The 13041-nt window shown below is 44.9% G+C and overlaps 1 protein-coding gene across 4 annotated transcripts in view; it reads right to left on the reverse strand.

Annotated features, from left to right (window-relative positions):
- STUM (stum, mechanosensory transduction mediator homolog) overlaps nt 1–12429 on the reverse strand; it is a 48640-nt gene extending 36211 nt beyond the window's left edge. The window contains exon 1 of one of the 4 annotated variants that reach the window (XM_054514294.1): nt 12181–12429. In XM_054514294.1, coding sequence (XP_054370269.1) covers nt 12181–12370 — 190 coding nt within the window. In that variant the 5' untranslated portion in view covers nt 12371–12429. The remainder of the gene's footprint in view (nt 1–12180) is intronic. The other 3 variants (XM_054514293.1, XM_036380201.2, XM_036380198.2) reach the window with 3 other exon arrangements.
- Nucleotides 12430–13041: the final 612 nt, after the last annotated feature.

Consider the following 13041-nt stretch of genomic DNA (forward strand, 5'->3'; position numbering starts at 1 on the left):
AGAGATTAATGGAACTAAAGTGTGGCTGCACTATTTGAGGTGCTGAATTGCAAGAAATCTGTGTAGATTCTCTCAGCAATTTTGCCACCAATTTCCTGGACAATCTGGATATTTGCCCTGAATTCAACACTCAGATTACAGATAGTATTAAGTGTATGAAATACACTTTTCCTTCATATCATAACATTCCCTTCTGGATCATTATAGGGCTTGAGTGTAGTCTGCACCTCACAGTGCTGCTGAAATAATGATGCTGTGTGTATGTGGCACTTGTTGTTTAGGGCTGGCTGTGATGGGTTAATGATTGGACTTGATGATCTTAAAGGTCTTTTGCAGCCTAAATGATACTATGATTTTGTGAAAACACTGCTTGACTAGCTGCTTGGCACTTCTCACACCAGTAAATTGTGAACTTCTCAGGAAAGACTTAAATCACAGTCACTGGAGTAAGCTAGGTATCATTTAGGTATCATTCCTTTTACAAAATGTACTGAAGAACATTTACTAGTGTGTGATGGATTGTCATAAATATTTAAAACAAACCCACATTTGTAAGGGAGAAAGCACATTAAGTTTTATGATGCAGCATGAACCAGATTTTAAGCTTTGGCTGCTGGCTAATTTGGGAAATACAATTCTTAGTGAGTGTCCAGCTTGGTACTGCAACTTGGGAAGAGTCTTCCCTGGCTGAAAGGGCAAAGAGCTCAGCTCTGCAATGCTTCTTTACAGTAAATAATACTTATTCCCAGGAGCAACCTCATGAGCAACTTCTAGCTCAATGTTACTCGAGCCAAAGAGGTGAGCAGGGGTGAGACAAAATAGTTCTAAGGCTCAACACCACGTTGCTCTGTAAATTGTGGGTTCTCAGTTCTGACAAAGGAGCTGAGCTTGCAGTGGGAACATTTAGTACCTGTTCTGCACTGGTTCATGGGTGGGCTGGTGTTCCAAGCAGTGTGACCTGGAATCCACAGAGCACCTGGGGAGGGGACACCCTCCCTGTGCAGTTCTGCCTGGGCACCAAATGAATAAACGAGCACTGAAAGAACATCTGGGGGATTGAAAGCACTGATATGAGACCAGAACACAGACACACATGTATTGCAGCAAAAATGCCATGGTTTAGTTAATACACAGAACAGAAATCTTTTATTCTTTGTGTTGGTACAGCTAAGGGTGGACTATTATCATTTAATCACCACAGCCTCAGGAGAAGAAGGGCTCCCTGTGTAATTACTGAGCAAGAGTGGTTCCAGGAACATATGCTCAGTCTAAAATCCATCCCCAGCTCCACCACAGGCTTCTTCTAAGTGTCAGCTGCACACAGCACAAGGAGACAGATCCTACTTTTAGCTGCACTGCCTTGAATTTCCCATCCAGAGTGGAAATGCTGAGGCTTAGCTTGGGTGGAAATGAGCTCTCGCTCATTGTTGTCTTATTTGGGTTGGGATGGGCTGGTCATTTATTTGGGTCAGAATGGGCTGGCTGAGCCCAGAGTGCCCCCATGCTGCTCTCCACACCCCTGGCTTGGTTCAAGCTCTGCCCTGGGTGTGTGCAGCTGTCCCCAGCTCTGCAGTGGGGGCGGAAAGACACACGGATGCTCTGTGGGATGTGCCATGGAAGGGGTCGGCTCTCCAGGCACTCAAATCTGCTCCCCACGTTTTCTTTCTGACCAAGAAAACAAGAACCAAGCTAGATCACCTCAGGGAGTCGGCTCCAAAGGGGCATCAGGACACCACTTCCACATTGTTTCTGTGGGATGTGTGGGGGACTGAGTGAAATGAGTACTCAGATGCAAGTCAGTGTATAAGATTACATTCTGACTTGTAAAAGAGAAAACAAGAGATGGTTTTTACACTCTCAACTGACTATGATTGTAGTCCCTGTGCTCTTTTTGCTCTTTCACATGAGACAAGAAACCAGCTTTTTTCATGTAAAACCATGCTCCCTGCAGCCACAGTGAAATTTCCCACCAGCTTTCTGCAGCCACAATGAAATTTCAGTAGGAGGGGAAAAAAATCCCGTGATGCTGAGTCTAAAATATTGTTTTTAAAAAAGTTTAGTTCTTGTTCTGTAAAAAACTCGCTAAGCCTTCCCTGGCATTGATCAGCTTGTTGGATGCAGAGCCAAAGCAGAAAGACATGCAGCAGAAAAAGCATTATCAGATTTGCACTACAGACAGGAAGATTTGGCAATGCTTTGACAATTAAATAGATCGAGAGAGGTAATTTAATGGCCCAATCCAGAGAATCCACACTCATCCAATTGGCTAACTACACTGGGAAAAACATTCCAAGTCTTTCAGTGGATTACTGAGTAACTCATCTGCTGCGAATGAGTTTTGAAAGGGGTCTGATTTGTTGCAATAATTTCAAAAAGACAGAAGGAGAACATGGGGAAATCATGCTGATCGCTCAGCCAGGGAGGGATTTTCCTCTGCCTACACCTCACAAAAGTCTGAAATGATGACCACTCCTTTCTCACCATCCTAAATCCTCTGGGAACCCCTTCCACTAAGACAGCAATTCCAGAGTGTGTTGCAGGGCAATGAGAGCTGTGTGTCCTTACAGCTGCTTTGTGTGTGTAGATCCACAAAGGTCCAGCTATACTTTTAGCCAGAATTAAGTCTTCACATTCTTGGAACCAATTTTCAGTGGAAACTTGAAGTTTCCTCACTCCAAAAAAGTGTTCACAAGAAGATACGAAAAAAATTTTCTAATTTACAGGGAATATAAATGCATATAACTTGATCCTTGATATTTTTACTTGATAAATATATGCTTGATATTTTTGATATTTTTTAATGACCTGATATGTTTTCTTACTATAATGAACTTGTCCTGACCACTCTCAGTGAGAGGTCTGACTCTGTGGGCCTCTGTGCGTTGTAATTTCTGTGGTGCCAAGTTGCCATCTCCTTTCCCCACACAGCACAGCAAACACACTGTTGGACAGTCACATCCAAAATATCATGTTTATGGAAATCAAATTGTCATGGCAACAGAAGAGGTCTTGCAAGTATTTTAAAAATAGCAGATTAACAAAACCAATTTATGAAGTCTAAAATCCATTCTTTCATGAATGCTCTTAAAGAGATACAACAAATGGGTTTCTGCCTGCAGGAGACTCCTTTAATGCCATGATCTCATTTCACCATAGTGCCATATGTAGTAGATATGCATGCAAATAAATACAAATTTTAAACTTAAAGCAGCAAAGCTATTTTTGATGGACAGTGTCCGACTAATGTGATCATTTCGCTTATTTCAGGTAAAATATTTTCACAAAAACATCATGATTCATACTTTGTGAAATTACTGAATTTTTTAACATAATGAACTTGTGGCACATTATAATCTATTTCTTAGTCTACAAAACAGTAAAAATGTACAAACACTTTTTTAAAGCAGCAGTCTTATTTGGTCCAATTGAATTTTTTCCCCAACACAATCATGACATTAATTTGACCATTTAGCTCTTCTGCATTCTTTACAAACTTGTTTGTGTTTTAACTGAAACAAAATGATTACCCCCAATTTCAAAGCATTTTAAAGTTTTGTGTGGATATTCACCAATGCTTGTGGCCAGCTGAGAGTTCAGCACAGACAAACAACAGCCTGGTGAGAGGCTGGATGATGATCTAATGATCTGTCATGTTTAAATTCACATTCCCAAAGATGCCCTTGGTCCCCTGCACAATTCCTTGTACAAGCATTACACATATATTATAAGCATTATTTCTGAAGTTGGAAATGTAGTACAGGATGAACCCCTGCAGAGAATGTGATTATGCTTCCAAGAGTTCCTCTATTGATTGTAGTCATCATTTCCTCTAACAAGATTTGACCATGATCCACTCCAGGCATATCCTTTGGGCATGTTTATACTGGGATTTTTAATTTGAGTTGGTCTATTGCCCATCAGTTTTCATCAGCTACCTAATTTATATTTAAGGATTTATATTTCATGATGCTGTGCTCAAAGACATGGATGTCCATGGTTTTGTCTAATATGGCAGAACTGTAAATTAGTTAGTAATCTATCCTCTTTTTAAAATTTAAAAGCTCAGTAATGTTGCCATTTTCCAGTGCTGAAAAATCATGACTCAGATTCTCCAAAACTGAGAATTGAAAAAAAAAAAGGCAATTCATTCTTTCTTCCCACAATCTCCTTTTTTTTTTTTTTTTTCTTTTGAGACAGGATCATTATCTTCAAATCCTGCTCCACAGCCATAAGAATTACATTTTTTTCTTTTCCTGAAAGCAAAGATTCTCATCTAATCAAGAGCCTCAGGGGAATAGGTTCGAAGGAAACACCAAATATTGTGTGAGTCAGGGTTGCATTGCTGGGCCTTTAGAGGAGCTGTCAAGTAGTTAGAGAGAAATTGTTTGGTCTGTAACTCCTTTGGAATGGAAACACTGAGTTTGAACTGCCTTTATTACAAGGTCTGCATTGCTGAAGGAAAGAGGGTTGAGAGCAGCTTCTAAGTGGTGAGATGGAGAGAGAACAAACTGTGGAAATGAGTTTTTTAAATCAAATATTTGAGTTCCATTTATGTTTTCCATGACTCTCCACAGAATGAAGTTTATAATATCAGAAATCAACAAATGAAATATAACTAGATAGAATGGCATGTGATTTTTTTTCTCAAGTTCTTACAGTATTTTCACTTTGGGCTTCACTAGATAACATAAATGCTCAAAATCCCTGGGAAGTGGAATAGGGATTAACTTCTTCCCTTAATGAAAAAAAACCTCCTTATCTTCAGCAGAACCAGGAAAACTCAGGTTTCACCTTCCTGTAGTCTCTAAAGCAAGGTCAATGACACAAACTTTTCTTTTTTGTGTGAGGCTAGGCCCTAAGCCTGTCAGTGTTTAAAAGCCATTTGGACAATGGCCTTAATAATATTAATATTAATATTGATGTTAATGTTAATCAGCCCTGACCTGGGCAGGCAGCTGGACAAGGTGATAATTGTTATTAATAACATCAATAACAATTATTAATGATGATTATTTCATTCCAAATGAAATAATCTATTCTGTTTTGTCTTTGCACAGCTGTCTTTGCAGCATCTTTGCACAGTGCCACAACCAAGTTTGTGCTCATCCACTGTGGGGCTGCCACTGTGTCACTTCAAATCTCTGCAATGAAGACAAGTCCTAAGACAGGAGAAAGGATGTCATATGTCAGACTGACTTTATCTCATTACAAACCTTAGGACAATCTTAGAATCCCTTTGCCATCCAATCACTTGTTTCTCCAGAAAATTCAAAACTGGGCAAAAGTTCTAAAATTTGCTTTTGTGCCAGACACTGCAGGTATATTTGTGTTCAGGCTCCTGCACGCAGTTTCATGGGTAGGGAAGAGCCTGAGGAACCTGGTTTCTGCTTCCTGCTCCTCTCTTGTGATCCTGAACAGTTCAGAAGCTCTCAAAGTTCTTTTCATGGTGGAGAGATTAAATGGCAGGGAGCTGCTGCAGGCAATGGTGCTTTATCAGGCTTTGTAAATCTCTCCAACATCCACTGTTTCAGAGCAGGAGGAAATTCACTTCCTTCCTGCTACCCAGACTGGGAAAAATTCACCTATCAAAAGCACTCTCCTCATCCAAGTTACTTTAATCTTCAAATCCTTTCACTCATTTTCTCCCTTGCTGCAAGAAGTTTCAGTTCTTTTGCCTTTTCACTGAACCTCTGCACATGTACTTTTCTCCTCTGCACTTGATTCTCTGTTTCTCTCTGCATCATACCCTTTGTTTGGAACAGCCTTGAATCCACCTTAAAATTCAGCTGTTTTACTTGGCCATTTAACAGCTCTTCTCAGCTGTCTGCTCCCACCTTCACTCTTAATCTTCAAGTACATCTGTCCAAACTGCATTAAATGACAAACAAGATTACAAGATGCTGAGCAAACCCTGTCTCCTTCCTTATGTGTTCATTAAGAAATTAATATCTCCACTGAGCTGCTTCAACAAAAACCACTGAACAAAAACGTCCCTGGCCATTTCTTTTGTCTTCTATTTTGGTGGAAACAGAAGGCACGAGGGAGGCAGAGAAACTTGTTTGCATTTTAGCTGGTCTGGCACGGACACCAATTCCAAGGCTGCAGCACTGGGTGAGTGCACAGCTTGACAGCAAAATGAACCAAAAAGTCATTTTGAATGCAAGTGCAGCTCAACAGCTGACTTCTACCAACTGTGGCAAGGGAAGAGCAAAAACTAACCAAAGGACAGAAACAATTCTAAATATTTGGAGTGTGACTTGAGGCTGTGGGCATGAACAAGGCGCTGCAGCTTTCTGCTTAAAATACAGCAAAGTGTGCTGTTCAACACTGGATTAAACTGAGTGGTCACATCAGGTCCTTCAGCAGATAAAATACCTTTTTTCCCTTTTTTTCTGATCAGTTACACTAGGTGGAGCTGTCTCAACCAAGCAGTTACAAAGTTGAAACACTTTGGCATTTCTTCAGATCACTAATTACCTGTGAACCTCTCTGAGGTTTCCAGGATTGATTGTCATTCTAAGTGGTCCAGACACTTCATGGAACAAAAATATTCCAGACTATCCAGTGGTGGTAAGATTGTGGAATGACTGTTCAACACCATCTGCCAGGTAAGTTATACGATACTATTATATTTCTCACTTAAACCTCTGTAGTAAAAATAAAAGAAAATAAAATAAAAGAGGAATTTAATGGCCTTCTACATACAGAAAAGAACAAAGACCTGCAGGTGCAGAAACCTCAGATTCAGCTGTTCTTGTGCTGAATTTTACCACACTGTGAGGATAATCTACAGCTGATACCACTGGTACCAGTAATGGAGCAGTAAAACCTGGGTGCACACATTTTATTGCAGGTCTCATTTCCCACCTTGCACAAGCACAAATCACCATAAAGAACTTCTTGACCATTTCAGTGCAAAATACAAAACCTGACAGAGTGAATTCTACTGGCAATAGGTTTGCTTTGTTTAATTATGCTCCCATGAACAAACAGCTTGTTTGTGCACACTACCAGCATCTCAGGCTGAAAGGCAATGTTAGCTAAAAAACTGCAGCAGTAAAGTTCACAAACGCAAATTTACACAAACACTCGAGAAAACCTTTGTTTTCCACAAATGAGCTTGTAAATCACACAGATACTTTGGTTTGTATGTTTAAAAGAAAACGAAAATTAAAAGGATCATAAATACCAAAGGGAGTTTGAGATTTTATATGTCTGAAATCCTCAAATTTCTTTATTGCACTGTTTGCTCTACCATGGATAAGAAAATGTGGTTTTTCCTTGAAATTCTTTCTTTCAATAATGAAGGCAATGGATGTTTGCTTGAGGCATCTATTTACCATTCCAACCACAAAAATAAAACGAGTACTGGTAATTTTATGCAGAACTTATCCCATCGCCTTTCTCGAGTGTTGTGTTTTGTACTTCTATTCAGCTCTTTGGAGAGCTCATTCTGCTCAGGAGAGCCTTGGTCTCTGATGAGAAGATGCTTGGCTTCTGTGAATCCAATGGCAAAGCCACATTCCCACAGCTGAAGGTGCAGTGCTTGAACTTTATCAGGAGCGAATAAACAGATGGCAGAAGACTCGTGATATGGAGCTGACACACCCAGGAACAGGAGAGCTGCACTGTGGAGCCCTGGAAGCAAAAAGCTGAGTGGGCTGGGAATCACCCCTTCTTTCTGTAGCTGCTGTGAGAGGCTGGCACTCCTGAACTCTTCCACGGGCTACTTCATGGAACATGGGTGGCTGCTCTCCTATCCTGCACCAACATCATTTTATGCTGCGTATTTCAATTACTCCCTGCATAAAAATAGTTATTCACGTATCACACAGGCTGGGATCCAAAAGTCCACCCCCTTCCTGACAGGAGGGATTAATCTTGGAGAATACCTCAGACTTTCAGATCGTTTCCCTCATTTCTCACATTTTCCTCAAGTTCCCCCCCTTCGTTTACCCCCTCCCACACACGTGATGTCGAGAGAAGGAAGAGCAGAGAGGAAGGAGGGCAAGATTCCCATGGATCAGCTCTGGGAATGATGACAAGGAGCCAGATCTCCTCCCACGCTGACTGGCACACTCAGCTCCAGGAGAACACAGTCTGCCAGCTAAAGGGCACGGCCAGCCCTTCTCCCATCTGCGGGATGGCGCGGACGGGCTGCAGGGACACAGCGCCCAATCCTGTGGGAATGGCACCACTGGGCACCCTCAGCTCTGCTGACAGCTGCATCTCCCATCCTCCAGAGCTCATCATTGCATGCTTTGATGCCTCAGAGCCTGCTCCAGAAATCCAAACCAGAGCAGAAGTTGCAATGCCTGTGGCAGGGCTGCAGTCAAGGCACAATGGCTTTTGCCACAGCACCTGCTGACTCCTCCCTCTTCTCCCTACCCACTCTTTTTATGAGCCTGAGCTTGGGACGCCTTCATTGCAGCTCAGCCCTACAGCCCTGTTAGGCACAGATGAGAAAGACTGCACTATGGGCCATGGGAAACTGATCCAGAACATTCCCTGTGGCATTCACGTTCTCTGAAAAAAATCCCTTCACCCAGGATTTTTCTCCTGGAAAGCTGAAAAGCCTCAGAGAAAAGGAAAACAATTCTTATCTCATTGGCTTCTCCTGTGTTGTGCTCACATGTGGAATGTGTTTGGAGATTGTTTACCCACAGGTGATTGTTTCATTGGATTCTGGTGTGAGTTGTTTTGACTCTTTGGCCAGTTGGGGCCAAGCTGTGTCAGGACTCTGGAAAGAGTCACGAGTTTTCATTATTATCTTTTTAGCATTCAGTAAGTATCTTTTCTGTATTCTTTAGTATAGTTTAGTTTAGTATTCTTTAGTATAATATAGTATCATAAAATAATAAATTAACCTTCTGAGAACATAGAGTCCTCCTCATCATTCCTGCCTTCATTGGGGCTTCCCTACAAATACAATAGGAAAGTGATCCAGAACATTTCCAAGTGGCACATCAAAGCGACTGGAAGGAATGTGTGATTTCAAGGCTATTCAGCAAGATGGATTACAAGTAGATGGGCTAATCAAGATTTTTTACACTGTATTTGGTCTGAATTTTAATTTTTGGCAAGAGAAAAGTCAACATATCCCGTATGTATGAAAAAATTCCTGTGAACAACATCTTTTGTAGCATGTGTGGAATGAGTAGTTCAAACCCAGTTTACAATGCACCTTAAAACCTGCAGTTCTGGGTTATTACATAAAACTCTGAAAAGTAACCAAGCTAAGATAATAAACTGACTGTAAACAAAGAGAAAGTGTTACTTCTACTGTCCAAATAGAGTAGTACTGCAAAACATAAATAGCACAAAGGAAAAATAAAACAGATATTTAAAATTTTCAGATGTCACCGTCAAAGGTGACTTGCATAACAGAGGAAAGATAATTTAACTTAGAAAAAAGAGGCTTTCAGATGGTGAGAGACTGCCCAAAGATTTGGAAGCCTGCATCAGAGTACAATTTCTATTTGGATATCACTACTCTGAGGAACGGGGCACTAATGAAAACCTCAAATGCACCAGTCTCCAAGCAGTGGAAATCTTGATTTATTCAATGTTGCCCATTTTCCTGTCTACTCTGGTGGTCTCTGACCCTTCTTTGCAATTGCACTGCAGAGTCTACACTCAAACGACAACTACATGAAATAAGATGAGAGATGAATTTAGGGACTGAGAAATAGAGGACTTCCATTAACACCTAAACACAGTCACACTCTCCAGCTAAGCAGGAAGAAATACACTTGGCGAGCCTGTGAAACATCACTTTAACATGTTATAAATCTGGACTACAAGAACTGATGGGAATTTTGCCATTTACTTTGCAGGGAACAGGCTGCCATCCTTGATGTGAACACTTCACACCATTGCAAATCTTATCTGTTTTACAATCGTTGCTCAGCTCGTTGAGATGGCTGAAGCACAACAATGACAGAAAATCTCTTTTTACCTTGAACATTCCTGTCAGTAGATTCGTGATCCTCCTGTTTCCCCTCCTGTGTGGGCTATGTGATACATGACAGGATTTGGCTGAGATTGTAAATAGCTGTATTCTAGTCAGGTGTGTCATCTCAGACTGAGTTTTCTGTCAAAATGCACGTGGTATTAGCAGCTTCATTAACAGAATGGTTAATTTATGTACAAACGAAATGCCATGCTTTGCATACTGAGCTTGGGATGCATCTCCAAAACACTGCATTTCACCAGGCTGTGGGGATGCCACAGGGAAGGATTCCTTTTCATCTGTAGCTTGTTTGGTTTGCTACTTTTGCAACAGAGTACCAGGAGAAACAGCAGCACAGCCGGCCAGACCGCACCGCCGAAATCACTGCAGCAAAGGGCAAACAAATTTTAAAAAACCTCCACCAAAAAGGAGGAGTTTTGTTTTAAAAAAAAACCAAATAGAATTAAAAATAAAATTAAAAACCATTTCGTGCTGGTCCAGCCTGTCAGTGGTTACATAACCAACACAGCTGCACAGTCCAGATTCAACTCCAAAGCTTTTAACCAGCATGGACTGTGAGCCTTGAACACTCACCTCCAGGAAGGGAGGGCTATCTGCTCGCCTTCCTTCCTAGACACCTCCTGCATGAAGGAAGGCACAACTCTGGCTACCCCCAGCAGCATCCAGAGGAGAACTCCAGCAGAGAACCACACTTCAAGCCAATTTCAACATAAGGATGTCTCATGGGAATCTGTCCTTCTGGGATGAAGGACAGAGGGTTTTCTAGTGTGCTTTGTGAAGTGTCAGATAATTTGGATAAGGAAAAAGGGGTGGTTAAGTCAGGCTTTTTTTTTCTGTATGTCCACAGTGAAGATGTGGTGTCTTCAATGCCAGCAGAAAACAACACTCGCTTTGAAAACTCGGGTTTTGAACTTGTCTCTCCAAAGTGGGAAACTGAGCCCCAGGAAACCTAAAGCCCCATGAGAGAACTCAGCTCCAGAGATTGTCTTTGATTCATCACTCAAGGTTCTTCAGGTGGCTGCACACAAGGGCTGTGCAAACAACGCACCTGAGTGCACTGGATTGCATCTGGAAGCACACACACCTTCCACAAGTCCTTCCACAGGAAAACTCAGAGGTGTTGCAAAAGGTGCAAGTTTTCCTCTGGAATACATCCACAGGTTTCAGAGCAAGCACGCTGGAATAGCAATGGCTTCTACATGTGGCACACACTATCCCACCCACACGTGGGTAGTACTTTAATCAGAACTTTAAGAGTTTCAGATTTGTTAAAGAATGAAGCCACCTGAAGCACATGAAGCAATTAAAGGCAGGCAGTAGCTCTTTAAAAGCAGGGCTAGGTGAAGGATATCCCTGTATCACAAGGAAAGGCTTCTGTGGTGGTCACAGTAGCAGAAATAACAGCCAGAAATGGACCATGAGAGACCTGAGGTATGGGTTAATGAGTCATGGATTATTTGGTTTGGTTTTGATTTTTTTATTATTGTGGTTATTTTGCTTTCAGCTGGAATGTTTGTGTTTAGCCTTGTATTCCAGGGGCTTTTGTAGTGTTCAAACTCTAAGCTCCTCTTGCAACAAGCAATTCCTAATTCGAGCGTAGGAAAAGGAAATACAGAAAGGATGCAGCCACATCTTGGGGACCTGAGCACACCAGAGACTTTACGCTGAGGAACTGTGAATCTCCAGCTCCTCTGGACAATGGTTCTAACATTTTCTAGGGCTCTCCTTAGAAAACCCGGCACGGGGGGCTCCGAAAGCTCATCTCTAGCTAGCGAGCGATGTGGCCACCGTGAGCTTTGGTCCTCCGACCGAATCCCAGTTCGCGAGAGCCCGAGCGGCTGCATCCCTTCGGCACCGCCCGGCGGGCGCGGGGGATGTGTCCGGTCTGTCCCGGGGCCGGGGACCCCGGGCTGCCCCAGCCCTGCTCGCCCCGAGGGAAACGCGATTTGCCCGCTGGGGATCCCTGGGGACCCCGCAGGGCGCTGCCCCGGCCCCCGACGCGAAACTTGGCGCAGGGGCTCCTGCCTCCCTCCCTCCGCCCGTCCGTCCCTCCATCCCTCCCGCGGTGCCGTCGGGAAAAGGGAAAGTTGCGGCCGCGGGCACCTCCGGCAGCCCGAGCGGCCCCGCCGGGGCGAAGCAGCCGCAGGTGGGCAGAGAGAGACCCCGAGCCCGGCCGCCCTCCCTCGGTGCCTCCAGCACATCCTTACCCAGCCCCGGCACGAAGGTGTTGAGGAAGAGGCAGATGACGGCCACGGGGAAGGGCATGTAGGGGATGGCGGCGCGCAGGGGGCCCTTCTTCTCCCGGACCTGCACCACCACGCCGCTGGACGGGGCCGTGCCGCCCCGGCCGGGCTCGGCGGCCGCCGCGCTCTCGCCGTCCTTGGGCGAGGGCTCCATGGCCGGCGCGGCCGTGCCCCGATGGGATCGCAGCTCCCGCCGCCGAGCGCGCTCCCGCCGCCAGGCGCGGCCCCGCCGGGCGCGCCCCCCGCGCCGACCCCTCCCCGCCCTCCGCCCGCCCCTCGCGGCGCCGCATCCCGCTCGCATCCCGCCGTATCCCGGTTTATTCCTTATGGCCCCTCGGCAGCCGCGCCGCTGCTGGAGCGCTTCCCTGCATCCCGCCTTACCCCGAGCCCCTGGGCAGCCGCTTCCCTGCATCCCGCCTTACCCCGAGCCCCTGGGCAGCCGCTTCCCTGCATCCCGCCTTACCCCGAGCCCCTCGGCAGCCGCTTCCCTGCATCCCACCTTAGCCCGATCCCCTCGGTAGCTGCTGCCCGGAGCGCTTCCCTGCATCCCGCCCTCATCCCGGTTTATCCCGAGCCCCTCGGCAGCCGCTGCCCGGAGCGCTTCCCTGCATCCTGCCCGCATCCCGGTTTATCCCAAGCCCCTCGGCAGCCGCTGCCCGGAGCGCTTCCCTGCATCCCACCCGCATCCCGGTATATTCCGGGCCCCTGGGCAGCCGCTGCCCGTAGTGTTTCCCTGCATCCCGCCCTCATCCCGGTTTATCCCGAGCCCGTCGGCAGTCGTTTCCCTGGATCCCGGCTTATCCCGAGCCCCTGGGCAGCCCTGGA

Source organism: Molothrus ater, chromosome 3 (assembly GCF_012460135.2).
Source record: "Molothrus ater isolate BHLD 08-10-18 breed brown headed cowbird chromosome 3, BPBGC_Mater_1.1, whole genome shotgun sequence".
NCBI classification, from domain to species: Eukaryota; Metazoa; Chordata; class Aves; order Passeriformes; family Icteridae; genus Molothrus; species Molothrus ater.